This window comes from Babylonia areolata, chromosome 20 (genome assembly GCF_041734735.1).
Source record: "Babylonia areolata isolate BAREFJ2019XMU chromosome 20, ASM4173473v1, whole genome shotgun sequence".
Classification (NCBI taxonomy): Eukaryota; Metazoa; Mollusca; class Gastropoda; order Neogastropoda; family Buccinidae; genus Babylonia; species Babylonia areolata.
The window spans coordinates 8,440,233-8,465,067 of NC_134895.1; the positions used below are offsets into that span (position 1 = coordinate 8,440,233).

The following is a 24,835-nucleotide window of genomic DNA, read 5'->3' on the forward strand; positions in this document are numbered from 1 at the left end:
AGGGTAGTGATAAAGAGTGGATCGTGTGTGCCGTGGTTGCATTGGCGGGGAGCTCACCACATAATTATTTTTAAAAAGCCCTCGATCTGTCCTCCAATATAGGGCTTGATCTCATGGACAGTTTCAGGTTTAGTTTTCAGAAATAAAGAAATAAGTAAGAGAGAGAAAAAAAAGAAAAGCAAATATCTGATCTTTGCATAAACCCAACCCGCTGATCAGGCCTTGAGAGTCTGCTCTAGGTTTATGTAAAACATTGACCAAAAAAAAAAAAAAAAAAAAAAAAAGCCACAAAAAATACAAGACAAAACAAAAACAACATTAAAAAACAAAAAAACAAAAACAAACAAACAAAAAAAACACGCGCCCAGGCACGCGCTTGCATAGGCAATTTTGCAACAGGCCGATCGTTCACTCTCTCAATCACAGGGCGAGATCCCGGCATCGAACAACTTGACCTTTAGGGTCGGGTGCAAACCAACATAGGTCATTAAACTCAGCTGTACCACTTTTATTTTGTGTGTGTGTGTGTGTGTGTGTGTGCTTCTGGCAAACAGACAGGCACAAGCTTTCCCCGCCAACAATCACCCTGTCGTTTGTTCGATCCGCGCCGCTGTATGTACAGGTATGTATGTATGTATGCACAGAATGTGTCCGCTTGTACAGTGCAGAGGGAATTCATATCGGCGCTTTCCTGCGTGGGCCAGAGACGCTCAATGAGCAGACTTAAATGTACGCCCGGTGTGTGTTGGATGCATGTCCCAGAGCCATCAGATAGGTCAAAGGTCAGTGTATGGCTGACACAGCCGCCGCTGTGGAGAAAAGGGGCAAGCAAAAAGAAAGTTACGTTGAGGTAGTGTGTGTGTTGAGGCCCTTTCTGTCGGTCCTAGGCTGACCATATAATGAGAGTGATGTCTTTGGCATCAGGTGTCGTCAAAATGGTAATCGTCAGAATTATATGATAGTGACCATTTTGTACAGCGCCCTTTCTCTATAAAAACCTCCGGGCGTTTTACACGAAAAGAAAAAGGTACAAATTGCATGAATCACCCATGACCTCTCCCTTCCTCTCCCCCCCCTCTCTCTCTCTCTCTCTCTGTCTCATTCTTATACTTATACTTGTATAAGGCATTCAAAATCCGCAGTTTGATATGTGATTAATTGTGCTTTTTGTGTGTGCATGTGCATTGCTAGAATTGCAGTTAAATGTTTTCTGTTCCACATTGTTCTGGAATGTGACAATTTATGTTCACTGATCCCCTTCATGAGGGGCTACGGCCTTTATTGAATAAAAATGTTCGTTCGTTCGTTCGTTCGTTCTGTCTCATTCCACATACATGCAAATTAAGTGAGTTGCTGGTGAAACACAGTATGTGCACTGCTTCGTGTAACAGTATTGTGTTGGGTTGTTTTTTTTCCTTCTTCTAGCTTTGTTTTTCACATGGCAGTTGATAACAGTGCTGAACAGAAATAGCAGCTGGCTGTCTCATTAATTTGGTGAAGGTAATAACATGAGAAGGTAGCCTATCGTGTTATGAAGACAGCAATGTCACCACCAGGTATTGAAAATCAAAATGAGGATAACTTTTTAAAATATTTTTTTAAAGACTTCTATTTTTGTGTGATTGTTTTTTTCGTTTATTAATTATTTTCTTTACTTTTTTTTTTTTTGTTATTTTATTTTATTTTATTTATTTATTTTTTCTCAATGCCTGACTAAGCGTGTTGGGCTGCGCTGCTGGTCAGGTATCTGCTTGTCAGATGTGGTGTAGCGTATATGAATTTGACCGAACGCAGTGACGCCTCCTTGAGCTACTGATACTGATCGATACTGATACTGTTTTTCGTTTTGTTTTGTTTTGTTGTTCAGTTCACAGCCAGATGAATGAAGTCATGGTTTTTGCTCCAGCCCCAGCCAAGCTGTCAGGATTATCGAAAAGAAAAAGTGTTTTGTATTTGTGTAAAGGGAGGGAAGGCAAGCGTAGGGGTCTAAACTTTCCTTTGAAAAAACAAACAAACTGTTATTGATATAAGTGTGTGTGTGTGTGCGTTATGTCCATGTCGGTGTGGTTTCACTATGGATGTGTGTGAATGTATCTATAACGTGGTGCACTTTCTATCTGCTGTCCATACAACCATTTCGATTGACAGAGCTTGATCAGAACTGGGGAATAATGTGTAGTCTGAGTCAATAGACTTAAAAAGTATTGGGGTGCAAATGTAAACTCTCTCTCTCTCTCTCTCTCTCTCTCTCTCTCTCTCTCTCTCTCTCTCTGTGTGTGTGTGTGTGTGTGTGTGTGTGTGTGTGCGTGCGTGAAACTGCATGTTTAGCGCGTATCTAGTGTGTGTGTGTGTGTGTGTGTGTGTGTGCTTCGTAGCATCAAGGGCCAGTTCACAGACGAGCTTGCGTGTGTGCATGCACCGCGCGCGCATGTGTGTGTATATGTGTGTGTGTGTGTGTGTGTGTGTGTGTGTGTGTGTGTGTGTGTAAGTTCGTGTCTGTACGTTTATTTACATTTATTTGCCTATTTGTTTATCTGTTATCATTATTGTCTTTTTATCTTATTTTATTTATTCATTTATTTTTCTTTCTTTTTTCCCCACATTTTATTTTGTTTTATTATCTATCAGCTTACTTACTTTTCTCAAGACCTGACTAAGCGTGTTGGGTTACGCTGCTTGCCAGGCATCTGCTTGGCAGATGTGGTGTAGCGGATATGGATTTGTCCGAACGCAGTGACGCCTCCCTGAGTAACTGAACTGAACTCTCTCCCTCTCTCTCTCTCTCTCTCTCTCTCTCTCTCTCTCTCTAAAGCACACACACACACACACACACACACACACACACACACACACACACACACACACACACACACACACACATGCAATGTCATTAAATGAGGAAAAAAAAACAAAAAAAAAACAAACAAAAAAGAAAATACACACACACAAAAAAAAAAAACCCACATCGTAGCACACAAATGACCACCTTATAACCTAATGGCCTCCTACCCCTTATCACTTCGCATCCACCTCACTCCAGCCCTTCTGATGCAGAAATTGATGCCCAACCATAACTCTGAATGTGTGTGTGCGCGCGCGCGCGCGTTTGTGTGTGTGTGTGAGGGAGAGAGAGAGAGGAGGGGGGAGAGAGAGAGAGAGAGATCACTTACACATCGGGCTGACAGTTTGAATTGTGATTATTTTGCTTCTCTCTCTCTCCCCCCTCCTCCCTCTCTCTCTCTCCCTCCATCTCTCTCTCTTCCTCCCTCTCTCTCCCCCCCTCTCTCTCTCTCTCTTCCTCCCTCTCTCTCCCTCCATCTCTTTCTCTCCCACCCTCTCTCTCTCTCTCTGTCTTTCCCAGTTCCGGGTTGTGCTTTTATCAGTTCGCTCACGTTCTTCTTCGAAAATTTTCCTTCTCAGTTTGCTTGTACCTGTTATACAGCCAGGGTTTCTGAAAAAGAATGTTCTGGGGCCGTTCATTCATGTTTCTAGAAAGCTTGCCCACTGAGCATTGCACACCGACTTTTTTTTTTATTTTATTTTATTTTTTTACAAAACAGCTCCCAGTTAAGTTACTCAGATCACAGTGGACCTGCAAGTGACTTCCGTTTTCTGCATCTTTCGCCATGCAAATATTTCCCGCATTGAATGGAAGCCAAGCAGAATGGGAAGTAAAGGTCATTTGCGGGTCATTACTAGGAAATAACTTGATGCGTTCAAGCATTTCTAGAAAAGTCATTTCTGGAAATGTCTGAAAATATGAGTTATTTTTTCGGAAAATTACTGATTCCCCGAACCGATTGTTACAAATCCACACAGACTAACACTGAAACAGGGGGGAAGGTGGGGTGGGGGTGGGGGGGGGGGGGGGAGGGGAGTATCCCTTGCCCTTCCTTTCCAGCGTTGTCACCAGGAAACAAGCAAGTTTCTTTCGTGGATTAATAATAATAAACACAGAACTGAATCGCATGTAGCCATCTAAAATCTCAGTTATTGGCGATCTACCCTCAGACTCTCTCCAAAATCTCCTTTCGTGCTTACTCGCACGTCAAAGCTCGGATACCCAGTTCAGGATCTAGTCAGCCATATCACATTTCTGATAGGAGTGCACGCACGAAAACTCTCGAGAATATTATGTGTCTACTGACAAAAAAAAAAAGAAAAAGAAAAAAAAGAGGTTATTATGGTATGAGGAAGTTGAAGGGTGCGACATGACTTACATATGTAAGACTGCACATTGTATGTGCGTTGTCTCTCTCTCTCTCTCTCTCTCTCTCTCTCTCTCTCCCTTTATCTCTCTCTGTCTCTGTCCGTGCGTTCGTGCGTGCGTGTGTGTGTGTGTGTCCACACCTCACCGAGAATTCGAACTTAAGGGTGGGAAGGGGTGGAGGAGGGGGTGGGGTAATTACAGCACTTCAATTCGTGGTACTGATTGAGCAGCCAGTCCAGCGAAGAGACGCCTTGGGCAGCAGCATGTCCGCGAGCGGCGTGAGAAAGGGGTATGGGCTCTCAGGCAACAGGGTGGACGTGTTTGTGTGTTGATGTGGTTGGGCGGTTACTACAAACAGCTGAAAATTGCGAGGTGGGATGTTGTAGTTCTCCCACCTTCTCCCACGCCAGGTTAACAACGAAATCGTTTTTTTTAATATCGTCATGTATAAATGTTTGTTTGTTTTAATGATGCTGTTGTCAGGCGGAAGCGGAAATATATGCGTGTAAAGTTTATGGAGAGTTGATGTGCACGATGTTGAGAAATAGAAATGTTGTGTCACCTGAGGGGTTCTTTCCACACTGCAGGAGGATAAAAGCAGCCACCCGGAAGTGTGTGGGAACTTACGGTTGAGACCCCCGAGTGAGAGGCGTGTGAGGTATAGTAGACTGGTGAGAGCGAAGTTCAACACCTGTGCGGTTAGGACTCTTGAAGAGGCATCCTGATTCATGGAGCCAGCTACAGTCGGCAAGAGCTACCGTTGGGGCAGAACTGTTAGTGAAGGTGTGAGTGAAAACATGGCCAGGTGAGAGCCCAGGATGTCGCGGGATTAGGATTAGAGTTTGGGTTTGTAGTGTTATGCTAATTTCATGTTGTGTGAAGGATTTGATTTCATGTGGTTGAACCAGTAACTATTATTTTCTAGTCATTGGTTCACACTCACGAGATCAAATCCTTCACACGACATGAAATTCTCGTCAGTGTATAAAGGTAAAGATGAATACTGTGTCCTCGGTTATGTAGGAGAGGCATGAATGTGCGGCCTTATTGTTTGAGTGCATAGATGCAATTAAATTTCACATTTATAATCAAAACCAAACATATTTCCCCCCCACCTGGACATATAAAAATGTGTCTTTTCCTTCATTATATTTTAATGTAATCACTTCTTTCTTTTTTTTTAAATTGTGTGTGTGTGTGTGTGTCTTTATTTTATTTGTTTATTATTATTCTTAGTCTTCTTCTTCTTATTATTATTATTGTCTAAATGTTTTAAACCTAGGAGAGGTTCTAAGAGCCTGATCAATGCGTTGGGTTCAAATTCGAAGGTGATGCATCTGCTACTTTTTTCCTTTTTTTCCCCGTTCTTCTTTTTAATATAATGATTTGATTTTTTTTTTTAAGAATATATATACAGCAGATGTGGTGTAGTTTATACGGATCAGTCCGCACGCTTTGACACTGCTACCTTGGAACTGAAATGGAAGCTTATCACGGCAGTACACTGTAATGTTAGAAGTAGTGTCGCAAAAATTCGGGACAAGCCTCCCCGAGGTTAAAAAGAAAGAAAGAAAGAAAATGACGATAATAATAATAAATGGGGAAGGGGGTGGGGGGGGGGGGAGCGCGTGGAGGAAGGAAAAACTCACTTGTGTAAACACAATGGACTGAATGCCATTCATCTTAGTTCAGCACTCAGACTGAGCAACCCAGCTGCCGTTCCGGTCAACCAAGTTGAAAACTGACAGTCTCGCTGCCTCGATGACAGTAGTATATATATATCCGCACCTGTTTCCGACACGTAGTTACAATGAAGACTCATAATGAAGTGAGCACGTTTGAGAGAAAAAAGAAGAAAAAAAAAAGACCAAATGTACTGGCAGTGCAGTGCAGTGTGTGTGTCTGTGTCCTGACGTTTGAAAAACAACAACAAGAAAACTGTTTTTATTCTCTCTCCCTCTCCTTCTCTCTCTGTGCGTGCGCGCGCGCATGTGTGTGTGTGTGTGTGTGTGTGTGTGTGTGTGTGTGTGTTCAATCTGATTAATCATCAAATCGTAGAATGTGATATTAGAAGGGGAAAAAAAAAACAATTTCGCCAACTGACCTCAGGAATAATTGGGCTAAATATGAAAACAATGAATATTCAATATTGACATAAAACTGTCTCACCATCTGACCCCAGAAATAACTGGGAAAACACAATGAATATCGATATATAACTTCCTTAGAGCGATTAACATTTTTTTTTTAAACAGCAATCTGTAACAGAGAACCACACTGGTTTTTTTCAACAAAGGTTGTTGGGTTTTTTTTTGTTGTTTTTTTGTTTTTGTTTTTTAGTCTTTGCTGATGACAGTCGGAACGGGAATGTGACAAGTCATGCAGTATGTGGTCAACTGTTTTATGACAAACACTTACTACCACAAAATCATGCAAGTAACAGTCCGTCATGTTTGGTTTTTAAACAGTTCAGTGTGTCCACCTAGAGCTTAATTCCAGAGAGACAACGGAGCAAGAGCTATTGTTCTGCGCGGTATACGAAGTTCTGTCCCAGGACCTGTGTTGGTTGACCAGCGGGTTGTGTTGATGCGTAGGTTAGACATCTGATACTCTTTTTTTTTTTTTTTTTTTTTTCTAGCAAGTAATTATGGTGTAGCGTATATGGATCGGCCCGCACGCTTTAAACTGAAACTGAAGCTCTTTCTCCATGCTTGACAGTGTATGTATATATGTGTGTGTATGTATATATAATTATATATATATATATGGGTGTGTGTGTGTGTGTATAAAAGTGCGATAATGCCACATACGTATGTGTGTGTGTGTGTGTGTGTGACTGACCCGACCCGACAGCTGTCTCCGTGAGTGTAATTTTCCCCGAAAGTAATAAGCAGTACAGCTGTTTTTTCGACACTTCGCGATCTGGTGACACCGCCATGCTGTGTTGTCACAAACCCGGGGCCGTAGATTCATCTCGTGACGCATACACCGTCAGCCATCGGTGTAATCCGATGCCGATCCTGTGTATAAAATTGTTTTTTTAATGATAATATTTTTGGTTTACTTATCCCTGCCAACTTTTGTCTTGCGTACAGGTTTGTATGCAGTGCCCCCGTTTGGATTATTTGTGTCAAATCTAGTGGATGTGATGCTGTATCTTATTGTCACGTGTTTTATGCAGTGTACTTAGGAACTAACATGTGTGTTTCAGTATCGGATCTTTTGTACTTTTTATTGTTCTTTATTTTCATTGCCAGGCAATCTTATATTTAGTTCATGAATATAATGATCCTATTTCAAATAGCATGCAGGTCAGTTACTGCCTAAAATGGCTTTAATTTTAGGTTCTGGCAGTATAAAATTGTTAAATCATCACCTGTGAACGTAAACGTCCATCTCCTTCACAGGTTGTCATCGCCATTGTTGTTCATCGGCGCACAGCTGGGTTTCTGCTGCTGACTGTTGTTCCTTTGAATGAGTCTCAGTGCAGTTTGTCCACGCCATTGTTGTTCATCGGCTTACAGCTCAAGTTTCTGCTGCTGACTGTTGTTCCTTTGAATGAGTCTCACTCTCAGTGCAGTTTGTCCACGCCATTGTTGTTCATCGGCCTACAGCCCAGTTTCTGCTGCTGACTGTTGTTCCTTTGAATGAGTCTCACTCTCAGTGCAGTTTGTCATCGCCATTGTTGTTCATCGGCCTACAGCTCAAGTTTCTGCTGCTGACTGTTGTTCCTTTGAATAGGTCTCACTCTCAGTGCAGAAATGGGGTGCAACTAGTTTGTGTGTAATGTGTGGATGTGTTTCTTTGTACTAAATCGAATTATTTGATTTTTTTAAAGCCTCCAATGTCAGGTGGTTGGTTTTTGTGGGTTTTTTGTTTGTTTTTGGGTTTTTTGTTTTGTTTTTGTTTTGTTGTTGTTGTTGGGTTTGTTTTTTGTTTTTTTTTTGGGGGGGGGTGTTGGGGTTTTTTTTGGGTTTTTTTTCAGTATCTGTCTTAAGTTCATGTCTCTTTCCAGCAGATTGTCCAGTTGATCTGCCGGGAACTCTTGTTGGCATATGTGAAAGACTCGGAAAAACTACTAGTTGGTATTTATTTAAATGTTAATGTCAGTTTTTTGGGTTGTTGTTGTTGTTGTTGTTGTTTTTTGTTTGTTTCTTTGTTTGTTTTTGGGTGTGTTTTTTTCAGTATTTGTCTTGAGTTGATGTCTCTTTCCAGCAGATTGTGTTGGCATTGGTGAAAGAGTCGGAAAAACTACTGGTTGATTTTTATTTATATGTTAATGTCAGTTTTGTTTTGTTTTGTTTTGTTTTTTTATTATCATTTTTTTTTTTGTTATTGTCGTCAGTCTTCAGCCACACATATCAATAAACGGGGAATGTGGGCGAGAGCAGGTTGGGTATGGTGATATTTAACACACACACACACACACACACACACACACACACACACACAGCAGGTTGGGTATGGTGATATTTAACAAGAAAAAAAAAGGAAAATATTTTGTTTCTTAGCGAAAGTAATGTTCTGAGAATACCGATTTCACACACACACACACACACACACACACACACACTGATTACTTTGAGAACACTATCGTGACTTGCAGGCGAGTCCTATTTCAAGTCAGGACGGGTGTGTATTGTTCTGTGGATTGTTGAACTCTCTTGCTACTGTCTGTCTTATCACAGAAGGTGCAACATTCGAAAAATTCTTTCTCCTGATGTTCATTTTAAAGTATTTATGTCTGGGCTCTGGCAGTACGTGTGTTTTATCACGATTGTAACGAACCCGAAAGTCACCGTGAACACGCACGCTTAATAATTTTACATCTGAGCGAAACAAACACATTTAACAGTTAATGAATATCTCTCGTTTGTCTCAGGACCATTCTCCAACTCCCATCGCTACCCAGTCCTCGTCCAGTATAGATTTTGTGCGGTGGTCTGGGTGCTGTGGTTTTCCGGTTGAGACGATAAACTGGTGTCCTGTTTGAAGCATGTTGTTGGCGCAGGTTAGAGAACACGCGGCATGAAGAGACTTGTGCCCTGATAAGATTCCGCATAGAATTCGACTTTGATGGTAAAACACATGCAGATAGATTTTTTTTTTTTAAATAAAGGGGAGTGGCTCTGCACTGTGGTAACACGCTTTCGATGGGAAGAGCAGCCCGAAATTCACACATAGACGTCAAGACTGTAACAAAAGATACGGTACGATATAAAACAACACGATACGATACCACACCATACGATACAATGCAATACAGTGCAATGCAATGCAGTACAACACAACACAACACAATACAATGATACACCCCATTACAAAACCATACACCTTTCTAGCCCATCCTCCCGCTTGTTAGTAAAACTTGCGCGAAACTTGCTGCTCGTCGCGTGAAACTTCCTGCTTGACGCCCCGTGTGCGATGGGCTTAAATATTTATGCCTTCGCAGCTGAAGTTTCGTCTTCACCTCCCACCACAAAAATCATGTCTTCACTCAGGTTTCTTGGCTTTCGTGTCCGGTTGCGGCATGAGGACAGATTTCCCCCCCTTTTCGTGCCAGAGATCACTCTGCAAATATTTTTGACTCACTTGTGTAAACAAAGTGAGTATGTTTTAACCCGGTGTTCGGTTGTGTGTGTGTGTCTGTGTATGTGTGTCTGTGTGTCCGTGGTAAACTTTAACATTGACATTTTCTCTGCAATACTTTGTCAGTTGACACCAAATTAGGCATAAAAATAGGGAAAATTCAGTTCTTTCCAGTCATCTTGTTTAAAACAATATTGTACCTGTGGGATGGGCACACACACACAAAAAAAATGAAGCCTAATTATATGCAAACTGCATTTACTGTTATATTTATATTTTTTGTATTCTCTAAACTTGGCAATTTGATCTGATATTCCGACACAACATCAAGAGCAGTCATTATTATCATTTTTTGTTCAAACAGGAACTTCTTTTGCTAAGCATGGAAGTTTTATTTATTTTGCAAACGTTTTTGGTGCAGATAGTAAAAAAGGGAAATTACTCTGTAATTAATGCTAGGGGAGTTAATTTGCTTTAAACTGATCTTTCTCATCTTAAACATTACATTTTGAAATTATACTCAATACATAAAAAGCTTGGATTTTTTTTTAAAGTGTATCACAAGTGAGTCTTGATGGCCTTACCTCTCTTGTTGTAGTAGTGGTGGTGGTGGTGGTAGTTGTAGTTGTAGTATCAGTATTTAATTCGGTACTGTTATTTATTTACATATTTTATCAGTTTTCTAATGAGTATAAACAGCTGTATGCAAACACACACAGGAAGCGTTTGAAAGAGGAGTGGATGAAACAGTCACAGGCAACACACACTAGAGCATAAACAAACCCAGACATGTGCATGCAATCGGTATGCATCAAAGATTGCAATAAATGTCCATAATTAACACACACACACACACACACGCGCGCGCGCGCGCGCGCACACGCACACACACACAAAAGAAGAAGTACGAATGGATCTGTCTCCATGCCCTTTATCTATCTTTATTTCCGAATGTGTTATTATTCTCTGTTCTAAATTTACGCAGATTCCTTCATTATTTTCATTAACTTATTCTCCTTTTTTTTTCGGCCAATGAACAAAGCCACGTGTAGAACACTAAAAAAAAAATAATAATAAGTTGTTGTTTTTTTTGTTTTTGTTTTTAAAAGAAGAAGAAAAAAGTTTGTTCCGTGACTTGCATGCAACTGAGGCAAAACAAAACAAAACTGTGGTGGTGTATGCAGAATCAGATGGGTTGTGTTGTTGTTGTTGTTTTTTTTTTGGGGGGGGTTGGTTTATTTCTTTTGTTGTTGTTTTTTGTTGTTGTTGTTGTTTTGTTGTTGTTGTTTTTTGGGGGTGGGGGGGTAAAGAATTCTTTACCATCGCGTGTTGGCGGTAAAAGGTAACGAACACTGAGGGGGAGAGCAGCCCGAAATTCACACATAGACGTCAAGACTGTAACAAAAGATACGGTACGATATGAAACAACAGGATACGATACCACACCATACGATACAATGCAATACAGTGCAGTGCAACACAACACAATACAACACAGTACAATACAATGCAACACAATAATAATAATTAAGAATTCTTTACCATCGCGTGTTGGCGGTAAAAGGTTTCACGAACGAACGAACGAACCACTGCTGTGGAATGATAGTATGGGGTAAACAGGTGTATGTCAGAAACAACAGTCCTTTTTCGGACCCGGATCCATGAGTTTACAGGGAAAACTTACGACTTAGAAAAACGGGGTCGTTGTTGGCGCATGTAAGCGATCTGTAGAGGGGTGTGCCTTTCAGCTGGAATGACCAAAATGTTGCGTCACCTGGCGTTGAAACAGGGGTCGGGGGCAGTGTAAGAGAAAAAGATACACTGATGTAGATAATTATGATATTGCTTTGGTCTTTCTGAGTCGAAGAAACCTAGTTCACTGGAACTCCGATATAAATAATATAATGTGACACACACCCGGCAAGACGGGTTAGTCTGTGTTTTCCACCCTGAGCTGCTTCGTTGGAGACTGATTTTGAGGTGAGAATATAGAGAGTTGAGAATTACCTCTAGATTTTTTTTTTTTTTAAAGTCAGGATAAAAGTGTCAGCTAAAGAAACACACACACACACACACACACACACACACACACACACACACACACACACACCGTTACCATATATAAATTCTTATTCAGGTCAACTGTGTTTTTATCATGAATGGAGAAAAACTACAAACAAGCAATCGACTGGAAAATTGCTTTGCCCACTCTACGAAAACTAGCTCACTGGAACTCCGAATAAGAATGTGGCGCGGAACTCCTTTGAAGAAAAAAAGCTCCTGGATGTCTGTCTCAAATGACAAGTGAATGATTTAGAAAAGTCATTTTACAGACTGCTGAATACCTGTTTATTACCCTTTATTTTTCTCGTCTTCGGGGGTTCAGTTCTCATGCACGCGCGCTCTGCGTGTGTGTATGTACGTGTGTGCACGTGCATGTGATTAAAAAAAAGTAATTAGAAGGTTTTGATGAACTATTTCACAAAGTTACCTTTAAAAAAAACAATCACCATAATCACCAATTATCCAGTGTTAGACTGACTGAACTCGCAGTTATTTGTTTTTGCCGTTTCAAATGCAGCATCATAATTTCTGCTCGACAAAGTATAGGCTGGGCACATGAGTGGTTTCACCAACACCGCTCTCTCTCTCTCTCTCTCTCTCTCTCTCTCAGTCGCCAGCAGTTCTCTTATTCAGTCGTCTCGTCAACTCACCAGACCTGTACTTTTGATCTGGAAGTATTGTGACCTTTTTGGATCTCCAATGCAGAAACCACGTCCTGTTCCGCTTGACAGCTTCATAAATTGTGGTAACTGTGCTGAAGTGGTAAGCAGGCGCTTTTACGTAGTAATCCCGGCGAAAGTCATGTCGGTATTAGTCCTGTGAGACAGTTTGTTCACGTATGAAGGAGAGGGTGAGAGTCTCTCTATGTTGTTGTCGTTGTTGGTTTAAATAATCTTTAATTGTTCAACAACAATACACACGATTACAATACAATACAATGACAAAAGAACATCAACAAGCTTGTTGTCATTGTTCAGTTGTTGCGATGCGGTTTGCTGTAGTGCGTGCTTGCTGAATGCTAACCAGTTCCTACTGTTTCTTACATATAACGTTCGTTCTGCTGGTACACGGGTTGTTAGCAAGTTTGAAACATTCTTTTCACAAAGGAGGGTTTTTTGTTTTGTTTTTTTTTTAATAGTTGCGCAATAGGTGTAGGTCACGACGTTATGACATTGCGAAATGTGAAACCCCAAACTATAGTAATGACGACACGTGTCTGTTCGTGTCCTCAGCAAGGTATAATTATATAAAGAATCATTGTGTTGGGATCGGTTACAGGAGTCGAATCATACACGGATTCGTTTGTTACCCATTTAAAAAAAGAAAAAAAAAGAAAAGATTTTTAGTAACAGTGTTGTGGCAGGATACAAAAAATAAGAGGAAAAAAGGACACAAAAAATAAGAGGAAAAAATTCTGAACCCACTAGGGAGAGGAGAAGTTGAGGAGAAGAGGAGTGTTGTGGCAGACTCGCTTGCAAGCGAAACCACGTCGTTCTTTGAGGATAAGCATTGTAACAGACTCGCTTGCAAGCGAAACCATGTCGTTCTTTGAGGATAAGCATTGTAACAGACTCGCTTGCAAGCGAAACCATGTCGTTCTTTGAGGATAAGCGTTGTAACAGACTCGCTTGCAAGCGAAACCATGTCGTTCTTTGAGGATAAGCGTTGTAACAGACTCGCTTGCAAGCGAAACCGTGTCGTTCTTTGAGGATAAGCGTTGTAACAGACTTGCTTGCAAACGAAAGCATTGTTTTACATGGATGCATGGTATACAAGGGACTGAAGACTCCACGTGTGTTTCCAAAGTTTCCCATTTTGACGTTCAACCAGACACGTAGATAGTGATCTTTTTCCTTCCATCCTCTGCCCCCCCCCCCCCCCACACACACACACACCCGCCCACCCCCCACACCCCATTCCCTCCAACCCCCCCCCCCCCTTCCCTCCATCTGTATCTGTCTGTATTTGTATAACCTGTTGTGATAGTGATGATATTTCTGGTAGTTTATGTTGATAAGTACATACACCTCCACAGCTGTTGTGGAATGCTCTCTCTCTCTCTCTCTCTCTCTCTCTCTCTCTCTCTCTCTCTCTTCCCTTGGTGTGTGTGTGTGTGTTAGTGTGTGTGTGCGTGTGTGTGTTACTCGCTTCCGTTCCGTACAGATGTGAGCGATGTTGTGTCTCTCAGTTTGACGCTGTGTTATACTCGTACATTATACATGTATTAAGTATTCAGTATAGCTACATTTATATGCGTACATGTTTGTGTGTCTCTTAGAACAACGGCAGATGTGTAAGTCGGCCAAAGTGCTAATATCTTCACCGTTGGAAAATAAAGATTAATTCATTCTATATATATATATATATATATATATATATATATATATATATATATATATATATATATATATATATATATATATCATCGTCCCCTTCTCTGTCTGTTTATTCATCCATCCATCCATCTATCCATCCATCCATCTATCTATCTGTCTCTTTGTGTCTTTCTCACTCCTTTCACTATATATGGCAGTAATAATAGTTACAGAAATATGTTTCGTGGTTTGTGTACTTCTCACCTGTTACAGATCACGCTCACTTTCCAAAAGCTCACGCTTTTATCGATTGGGTATCGTTATGACACTGAAATTCATTGTCGAAGGAAAAATGACTACAACACTTGCCTGGACTTACTTTGTAGCTGGTCGGGTAATATCAGTTCGCGTGGTGACTCGATCATTGAACCGTGATGTCTGTTGTTCCAGCAGACTGTGGTTCTGTGGACACCTGCTGCATAAAAAAAGGTCATTCTCAGGGCCAGAGTTGGCTGAACAGCGCGTTGGGGTGTATGTGTGGGCCAAGCATCTGCTCCTTTTTAATGGGTTTTTTTTTTTTTTCTTTTTTTTAACTCACTCAGTACGGCCAGTCCTCTCTTCTCCTCTGCACAGACCCCTCGGATGTCCAGTGGGTGTCTGAATGACCCAAGATTTAGCTTCCGTCGTCGGAATTGTGGTATTCTTTGTCAACATTCACGTCTTCAGTATAAGAGCCTTCCACTTGCAATATTTTGATGGTGGCAATTGGGCTGAAACGCTGTTAACGTCGTCTCTTTCGCCGTTCGTATGGAGAGAGTTAAGCAGATGTGGTGTAGTATATTTAGATCAATCGTCACGCTTTGACCCTTTCTGTGAACTGAAACTGACCTCTCTCTCTCTCTCTCTCTCTCTCTCTCTCTCTCTCTTTATCCATGCCGGCTTGCCACAGTACAAGTGTTGAGATGGCCAGCAAAATCAGCAAGGCAGAACACACATAACACCCAACAAGAACGTGCTCTTCGAAACCTGCATGAACTTCATGGACTCATACAGTTTGTTTGGGTTTTTTGTGTGTTTTGTTGTTTTTTTGGGTGGGTGGGGGGCGGGGTGGGGGGGAGGGTGACGTTTCCTGCTCTGATCCGAGATGGACACAGAAGGCAGCTTGAAGTGAAAGCTGGTTTATCTTTTACATTCATACGATTTGGGGAAGGAAGGAGTGTTCGGGAGGAGGAGAGGGGTTGGGGGAGGGGAGGAGGGGGGTGGAGAGAACCCACCCCACCCCCCACAATATTTACGTCAGTGATTGAAATGGCTGTCGTCTTGTGTGTGAATGTACAGTGTGTCGCTAAGCCAAATTGGCTAATTGGCATCTAACTTTTATTCAACTGTATTCTCTCTCTCTCTCTCTCTCTCTCTCTCTCTGTCCCTGTCCTTTCCTCATTTTCTCCATGCATGTGTGTGTGTGTGTGTGTGTTGTTGTTGTTTTAAAGTCGGTAAAATTGACCACATACATCTACCCCAAAGTCAAACAAAACAACACGAAACATACTTGTGGTTTTGTTATTGTTGTTGTTGTTGTTTTTAAGAAGTTATTTTTCATAAAGAGGTTGTTTTCTGTCTGCAAACTTCACCAGCGATAAACGAACAACAACAACGACAATGTCGCCCACGAGGTCGCCGGTGAAGCAAGGGACGGAAGAGGCGCCCGTCGTGAGGGAGGCAGCAGAGTTGCTGCCCTTCAAGCACCAGGTGGCAGGCCACTCGCCCATCTTCCTCTTGGACTCTGGCACCATCTGCAAGGCGACCTCTCACCGGGAGATCGTCTTCTACCAGACGACGCCAGACCTTCTGAAGGGGCACGTGCCCAGTTTCAAAGGTGAGTGGTGTGGCAGGACGATATTTTAGTATTTATATGGCGCCCTCGCAGGATCGGTAGAGGCACTAGCTGGACTTCAGACCCAGAGTCCACCAGTGGTGAGGGTTCGAGACCCCTGTTTGGGCATGGTGTTGTCTCTGATCATTGGAAAGGCGCTTTTCTCCGATTTTTTGTTCAAAGGTTTCACCATCCAGGTGTGAATTATATATAACCTGACTTAGGTCGTGGAGGCTATTAAAACGGTTGAAGGCAATCACGTGGAGTGATGGCCTACAGGTAACGCGTCCGCCTAGGCAGCGAGAGAATCTGAGCGCGCTGGTTCGAATCACGGCTCAGCCGCCGATATTTTCTCCCTCTCCACTAGACCTTGAGTGGTGGTCTGGACGCTAGTCATTGGGATGAGACGATAAACCGAGGTCCCGTGTGCAACATGCACTTTGCGTTCGTAAAAGATCCCACGGCAACAAAATGGTTGTTCCTGGTAAAATTCTGTAGAAAAATCCACTTCGATAGGAAAAACAAATAAAACTGCACGCATGGAAAAAAAAGGATGGCTCTGTAGTGTAGCGACGTGTTCTCCCCGGGGAGAGCAGCCCAAATTTCATACAGAGGAATCTGTTGTGATAAAAGGAAATACAGAAGATACAAATACAAAGGAATGGGGCCTGCTGTCTCCCTATGCCATGTCGTAGTAGTGGACACAGTTTCAGTTTCAGTTTCAGTAGCTCAAGGAGGCATCACTGCGTTCGGACAAAACCATATACGCTACACCACATCTGCCAAGCAGATGCCTGACCAGCAGCGTAACCCAACGCGCTTAGTCAGGCCTTGAGAAAATTTTTTTAATTTTTTTTTAACATTATAGTTATTATTTATTTATTTATTTATGTAAGCTTATCTATTATTTATTCACCTTTTTTTTTCCTCAAGGCCTGACTAAGCGCGTTGGGTTACGCTGCTGGTCAGGCATCTGCTTGGCAGATGTGGTGTAGCGTATATGGATATGTTCGAACGCAGTGACGCCTCCTTGAGCTACTGAAACTGAATCTGAAGTGGACACAGTGAAGACACAGTGGCTCCTCCTACGGCACACTACCACTAACTACTGACACACATGGATTTCAGACACTTGCGACATACATGGATGCTTATAAAAGAATGGTGATAACTATTACTGATATTCTTTTTTTTTCTTCTTCTTTTCTTACGCCTTTTTCTTCTTCTTCTTTTGCGTTCGTGGTGGGCTGTAACTCCCATGTTCACTCATATGTACACGAGTGGGCTTTTTACGTGTATGACCGTTTTTACCCCGCCATGTAGGCAGCCATACTCCGCTTTCGGGGGTTTACGCCTGCTTACTTTCTATGTCCAGTCGATTTCAAGACAGGCGGAAAGTGGCGGAGTGTTTATTTGTCCGTTTTTTTGTGTTTGTTTTTGTTGTTGTGGTGGTTTCTTTCTTTGGTTTGTTTTGTTGTCGTTGTTGTTGTTGTTTTTGAAACACGATGCTCGAATGATTAAAAAGGTAAGGGAGGGGAATCTTTCTTTCATTTCTTTCCTTCCTTTCTTGGTTTCTTCCACACATTGTCCTCTCCCTCCCTCCCTCCTTCCCCCTTCCTCTGCTCCTTTCTTTCCTCTGCTCCTTTCTTTCTTTCCTCCTTTCTTTCTTTCCTCTGCTCCTTTCTTTCTTTCCTCTGCTCCTTTCTTTCCTCTGCTCCTTTCTTTCTTTCCTCTGCTCCTTTCTTTCTTTCCTCTGCTCCTTTCTTTCCACTGCTCCTTTCTTTCCTCTGCTCCTTTCTTTCCTCTGCTCCTTTCTTTCTTTCCTCTGCTCCTTTCTTTCTTTCCTCTGCTCCTTTCTTTCCTCTGCTCCTTTCTTTCCTCTGCTCCTTTCTTTCTTTCCTCTGCTCCTTTCTTTCTTTCCTCTGCTCCTTTCTTTCCACTGCTCCTTTCTTTCCTCTGCTCCTTTCATTCCTCTGCTCCTTTCTTTCTTTCCTCTGCTCCTTTCTTTCTTTCCTCTGCTCCTTTCTTTCCACTGCTCCTTTCTTTCCTCTGCTCCTTTCATTCCTCTGCTCCTTTCTTTCTTTCCTCTGCTCCTTTCTTTCTTTCTTTCTACTGCTCCTATCTTTCCTCTGCTCCTTTCTTTCTTTCCTCTGCTCCTTTCTTTCTTTCTTTCCTCTGCTCCTTTCTTTCTTTCCTCTGCTCCTTTCTTTCCTCTGCTCCTTTCTTTCTTTCCTCTGCTCCTTTCTTTCCTCTGCTCCTTTCTTTCTTTCCTCTGCTCCTTTCTTTCCTCTGCTCCTTTCTTTCTTTCCTCTGCTCCTTTCTTTCTTTCCTCTGCTCCTTTCTTTCCACTGCTCCTTTCTTTCTTTCCTCTGCTCCTTTCTTTCTTTCTTTCCTCTGCTCCTTTCTTTCTTTCCTCTGCTCCTTTCTTTCTTTCTTTCCTCTGCTCCTTTCTTTCTTTCCACTGCTCCTTTCTTTCTTTCCACTACTCCTTTCTTTCTTTCCACTGCTCCTTTCTTTCCTCTGCTCCTTTGATTCCTCTGCTCCTTTCTTTCTTTCCTCTGCTCGTTCTTTCTTTCCTCTGCTCCTTTCTTTCTTTCCACTGCTCCTTTCTTTCCTCTGCTCCTTTCTTTCCACTGCTCCTTTCTTTCTTTCCTCTGCTCCTTTCTTTCTTTCCTATGCTCCGTTCTTTCTTTCCTCTGCTCCTTTCTTTCTTTCTTTGCTCCTTTCTTTCTTCCCACTGCTCCTTTCTTTCTTTCCACTGCTCCTTTCTTTCCTCTGCTCCTTTCTTTCTTTCTTTCCTCTGCTCCTTTCTTTCCACTGCTCCTTTCTTTCCTCTGCTCCTTTCATTCCTCTGCTCCTTTCTTTCTTTCCTCTGCTCCTTTCTTTCCTCTGCTCCTTTCTTTCCTCTGCTCCTTTCTTTCTTTCCTCTGCTCCTTTCTTTCTTTCCTCTGCTCCTTTCTTTCCACTGCTCCTTTCTTTCCTCTGCTCCTTTCATTCCTCTGCTCCTTTCTTTCTTTCCTCTGCTCCTTTCTTTCTTTCCTCTGCTCCTTTCTTTCCACTGCTCCTTTCTTTCCTCTGCTCCTTTCATTCCTCTGCTCCTTTCTTTCTTTCCTCTGCTCCTTTCTTTCTTTCTTTCTACTGCTCCTATCTTTCCTCTGCTCCTTTCTTTCTTTCCTCTGCTCCTTTCTTTCTTTCTTTCCTCTGCTCCTTTCTTTCTTTCCTCTGCTCCTTTCATTCCTCTGCTCCTTTCTTTCTTTCCTCTGCTCCTTTCTTTCTTTCTTTCCTCTGCTCCTTTCTTTCTTTCTTTCCTCTGCTCCTTTCTTTCTTTCCTCTGCTCCTTTCTTTCCTCTGCTTCTTTCTTTCTTTCCTCTGCTCCTTTCTTTCTTTCCTCTGCTCCTTTCTTTCCACTGCTCCTTTCTTTCTTTCCTCTGCTCCTTTCTTTCTTTCTTTCCTCTGCTCCTTTCTTTCTTTCCACTGCTCCTTTCTTTCTTTCTTTCCTCTGCTCCTTTCTTTCTTTCCACTGCTCCTTTCTTTCTTTCCACTACTCCTTTCTTTCTTTCCACTGCTCCTTTCTTTCCTCTGCTCCTTTGATTCCTCTGCTCCTTTCTTTCTTTCCTCTGCTCCTTTCTTTCTTTCCTCTGCTCGTTTCTTTCTTTCCACTGCTCCTTTTTTTTCTTTCCTCTGCTCCTTTCTTTCCACTGCTCCTTTCTTTCTTTCCTCTGCTCCTTTCTTTCTTTCCTCTGCTCCGTTCTTTCTTTCCTCTGCTCCTTTCTTTCTTTCCTCTGCTCCTTTCTTTCTTTCCTCTGCTCCTTTCTTTCTTTCCTCTGCTCCTTTCTTTCCTCTGCTCCTTTCTTTCTTTCCTCTGCTCCTTTCTTTTCTTTCCTTCCTAGTTACCCCCCCCCCCCTCCTCCCCTCTTCCCCGACCTCGACCTCACCCTCACCCCCACCCCTTCTTCTTTTCACACCTCCATATTTTTTCTCTCTCTCGTTGCAGGCATCGTGACAGTGGATCTGGACGGCGCGGACAAAGACAACAAAGAGAACCAAGGGGAGAAGAGGAGGAAGAGCACCGGCAAGGCGCTGTCCCCTCAGAACCTCCGGCGGCTGAAGAAGCTGGCCGAAGGTGACCAAGGGCGTGCCAATGCCTGCAGTATCCTGACACAGTGCTTTGATGGAATCGCGGATGATTGTGGTTCTGCTTCTTTCTTTCAATTAAAAAGTTTAACCTTGCCCTGTAGGAGGAAGGTGGCTGAGGGGTTAAGATGCTCAGCTGCGATGAGGAGGGTCTGTGGGTTCGAGTCCCTGCTCTCGCCCTTTTCTTCCACGTTCGACTGGAAAATCAAACTGAGCGTCTAGGTCATTCGGGTGAGACAATAAACCGTAACAAACATTTCTAAATACACAACAATATCACATTAAAGTTGAGAAAACACAAATGTCTTTTTAACTCCAAAAGTATAGCTAGGCAACATTTGCAAATCTAATCATCTTACTTACAGCTAAAATGACTTTTTTGCCTCCTTTGAGCATATTACAAAAAATTAAAAGCCCACACACATCTGATTTCAAACCAATGAATGAATAGATAAGCAGAAAGCTGCAGAAGGCCCTTGACGAAAGAGCAGGGTTCATCTTGCTGGAGAACGTGGTGGAGGGGTTCCGTCAGCCCTGCGTTGTGGACCTGAAGCTGGGCTGCAAGGAGCGGAAGTACAAGAACCCCAACAAGACCACACAGTCCTTGGGGCTGGCCCTGTGCGGCATGAGGGTGAGAGGGGGCTGGTGTGTGGGTGTGGGTGTGTGTGTTCTGTAGTGTTGGGTTGCGTTGTGGAGCTGTGTGTTGTTCTGTAATGTCGTGTTGTATCTTGTAGTGTTGTGTTGTTTGTGCCTGGTGTGGTATCGTGTCGTGTTGTGTTATGTCTGGTGTTGTATTGTGTTATGTCTGGTGTGGTGTTTTTGTGTCATGTCGTGTATCGGATATATGTTGTCCCGCTGTGTTGCGTCATGTCTGCTGTGCTGTTGTATTGTCATATCTGCTGTGTTGTGTTATGTCTGCTGTGCTGTTGTATAGTGTCATGTCTGCTGTGTTGTGTTATGTCTGCTGTGTTGTGTTATGTCTGGTGTGCTGTTGTATTGTGTCATGTCTGCTGTGTTGTGTTATGTCTGCTGTGCTGTTGTATTGTGTCATGTCTGCTGTGTTGTGTTATGTCTGGTGTGCTGTTGTATTGTGTCGTGTCTGCTGTGTTGTGTTATGTCTGCTGTGCTGTTGTATTGTGTCATGTCTGCTGTGTTGTGTTATGTCTGGTGTGCTGTTGTATTGTGTCATGTCTGCTGTGTTGTGTCATGTCTGCTGCGTTGTGTTATGTCTGCTGTGCTGTTGTATTGTCATGTCTGCTGTGTTGTGTTATGTCTGCTGTGCTGTTGTATTGTCATGTCTGCTGTGTTGTGTTATGTCTGGTGTGCTGTTGTATTGTCATGTCTGCTGTGCTGTGTCATGTCTGCTGCGTTGTGTTATGTCTGGTGGGCTGTTGTATTGTCATGTCTGCTGTGTTGTGTTATGTCTGCTGTGCTGTTGTATTGTCATGTCTGCTGTGTTGTGTTATGTCTGCTGTGTTGTGTTATGTCTGGTGGGCTGTTGTATTGTGTCGTGTCTGGTGTGTTGTTGTCCTGTCGTGTCGTATCGGAAATGTTTTGTTCTGCTGTGATGTGTCATGTCTGGTGTGGTGTTGTTGTGTCGTGTCGTATCGTATATGTGTTGTTCTGCTGTGTTGTGTCATGTCTGGTGTGGTGTTGTTGTGTCGTGTCGTATCGTATATGTGTTGTCCTGCTGTGTTGTGTTATATCTGTTGTGGTGTTGTTGTATCGGTGTTGTATCGTATATGTGTTGTCCTGCTGTGCTGTGTCATGCCTGGTGTGGTGTTGTTGCATTGTATCGTATATGTGTTGTCCTGCTGTGTCATGTCTTGTGTGGTGTTGTTGTATCGTGTCGTATCGTATATGTGTTGTCCTGCTGTGATGTCTGCTGTGGTGTTGTATCGTGTCGTATCGTATATGTGTTGTCCTGCTGTGTTGTGTTATGTCTGGCGTGGTGTTGTTGTATCGTGTTGTATCGTATATGTGTTGTCCTGCTGTGTCATGTCTTGTGTGGTGTTGTTGTATCGTGTTGTATCGTATGTGTTGTCCTGCTGTGTCATGTCTGCTGTGGTGTTGTTGTATCGTGTTGTATCGTATATGTGTTGTCCTGCTGTGTTGTGTTATGTCTGGTGTGCTGTTGTTGTATCGTGTCGTATCGTATATGTGTTGTCCTGCTGTGTTGTGTTATGTCTTTTGTGGTGTTGTTCTGTCGTGTCGTATCTTGTATTGTATCATGTCGTGGTGTCTGATGTGGTCTCTATTGTGTCACATCGTATGGTGTTGTTCCGTGTGTGTGTGTGGGGGGGGGGGGAGCCACTTCGCCTTCCTTGTCAGTATAGAGATACATAGCAGACCAGTGACAGCTCGTTTTTCGCAACAGGTATACCACAACAAAACGGGGGAGGTAACCCTACTCAACAAGGAGGACGGCCGGCATCTGGACGAGAACGACTTCCCCCAGACGGTACGTCACTTCCTGTTCGACGGCCAGGATTTCCGCCGAGACCTGATTCCGTCCATTGTGCAGAAGCTCGCGGACTTACGATCGGCCATCAACCAGCTGCAGAGCTATAGGTTCTTCTCCAGCTCTGTGCTCATTGCCTACGATGCTGCAGACGAAGTGGGGGGCAAGGCGGACGTCCGTCTCGTGGACTTTGCCTACACCACCCATGCAGGATTCCCTGAGGGGAAAGTCCATGCTGGTGTGGACGAGCATTCATCGCAGGGCCTGCAGACTCTGATAGACATTCTTTCCGACGTCTGATGTTGTGCTTCGTTAGGTGTTTTTCTGTTCGGGTATTTTATTTGTTCTCATTACGGTATTTTTGTTGTTTGTTCGGGATGTTTTATTTGTTTTGTAGTTGTTTTTATTATTATTATTATGTACATGGCAGCCTCGCAGCAAATTCGTCTTGCTCTCTCCAGTGTCAGGGTGTCGTTGAAATCTGGCATGTGATAGAACAGTTGTGATGAGAGTTCTGAAGGATTCTGTACTTCTGGGGAAGTATGACGATGCGCACCTTTGATGTATATGTATGCGTGCGTACAATCGCGCGAAACAGTGGATACTGTTTTTCCCTTTTTTATTATTATTATTTCATATTGTTTTAATATTGTTAATTAAAAGAACAACACATTTTCACCAGAACTACAGGGGTTTTGAGGGGGAGGAAGGGGGGTGGGGGTTGTATCTTAAGTCTTTTTTTTTTTTTTTTTTTTTAATTACCTCTAACCACCTGGTTTTCTGGTGGTAATGGTTTGCTTTTTAATTTCAATTTCATGTACAAGCAGCGTGCTGTCGATGGAATACTGGTCTGCTGCCTATCTCCCCACCATCCCTAACTTCTTTGAATGCCTTTTGCTTGAAAATCGTTTCCAGATTAATGCTGTGGCAGATGAATAATGAGGCAAAGGAGAGAGAAATTTCAGAAACAACTAAGTACCGTTACTCTTGATGAGCCCTACTGGCTTACCAAAAGTAACGGGACTTGTTTGTCGCAAAACGATGGAACGGTGGCTTTTTTTCTCTCTCAACTGAAGGGCCAAGGCTTTTGAAGCACAACTGTACACTCAAACTGAATATTGTATGCACTTGACCGTATGAAGATCGCCCACACTGATGAGTGTCCATGTGGCACTGGACCCCAGACCCCTGAACACATCCTCCAACACTGCCCAACCCATGAAGCTCTACGGCGTCAAACCTGGCCAGGGGGCACAGAGCTACAGGCGCAGCTTTGGGGAGACCGCCACGACCTGGAGAAGACCGTGGGCTACATCGTGGCGACAGGGGTGACCGTCTGACGCAGCCAAAACATCGAACGCAGAAGAAGAAGTATGCACTTGGAAAGCAACAACATGTATTTCTCTACAAAGAACTGTGAGACTAAGGCAGATGAGTGTGAGTGTGGCTGTGAAGGGGGTGGGGTAGGTGGGGGATGGGGCGGGGGGTGGGGTGAGCAGAATGGTGTTACTGAAACGATGCGTAGAAAAATGCAGCATTGAAAAAAAAACCAAAAAAAAAACCACACAACGTTTGAAGCCATTCATTTTCCTTACTTGTAGATTGAATTGTTTGAAGAAACATGGAAATACCTCATGAAGTGTCGACAATCTATGCAATTGAAAGTTTCAAAATGTCAGTCTATACGTCGGTCTGCCCAGCTTTGCAGGATACTGTTATGGGCATATTACAGGCTTGTGAGTTGTTGTTTTTCACAGTATTCACTATAGACAAAAGATTTCGTCTTTATTTTGCAATGTGAATGGCTTATTGTCGAACATTTTAAGGCCTTTGTTTGGTTTGACATGTTTTAAGTTTGAATTTGTTCATATATGGATTTTAACCATGTTTATTTTCACAAATAGATGTCTTTTTCATAGGTTTGCTAATTTGATTTTGTTTGAATAACTGAAATTTTCAAATGGAAATCTGTTTACCATACCTGTATAGTAGTTCAAAATAATGTTATAAAAGTTCTGTGAGTTTTTCAAAACACGGAACAACCAGAGATTATTTGTTTAAAATGTTATGGTTGCTAATCATATCAGCTGCTGTGTCTTTGTCACTGACGATGAATTGTTAAAAGCTGAAAGGGTTTGTTATATGTGTATTTGTACATTCCATCAAAAGGTCCTGGTCATAATCATTTT

General features: G+C 42.6%; 1 protein-coding gene across 6 annotated transcripts in view; it reads left to right on the forward strand.

Moving 5' to 3' along the window:
- LOC143294768 (inositol hexakisphosphate kinase 3-like) overlaps positions 1–23,329 on the forward strand; it is a 28,388-nt gene extending 5,059 nt beyond the window's left edge. The window contains exons 2-6 of one of the 6 annotated variants that reach the window (XM_076606240.1): positions 555–622; positions 15,813–16,054; positions 20,046–20,201; positions 20,674–20,816; positions 22,563–23,329. In XM_076606240.1, the coding sequence (XP_076462355.1) occupies positions 555–622; positions 15,813–16,054; positions 20,046–20,201; positions 20,674–20,816; positions 22,563–22,946 (993 nt within the window). In that variant the 3' untranslated portion in view covers positions 22,947–23,329. Of the gene's footprint in view, positions 1–554; positions 623–4,477; positions 5,016–11,627; positions 11,780–15,812; positions 16,055–20,045; positions 20,202–20,673; positions 20,817–22,562 lie in introns of those variants that run through there. The other 5 variants (XM_076606241.1, XM_076606242.1, XM_076606244.1 and 2 more) reach the window with 5 other exon arrangements.
- Positions 23,330–24,835: the final 1,506 nt, after the last annotated feature.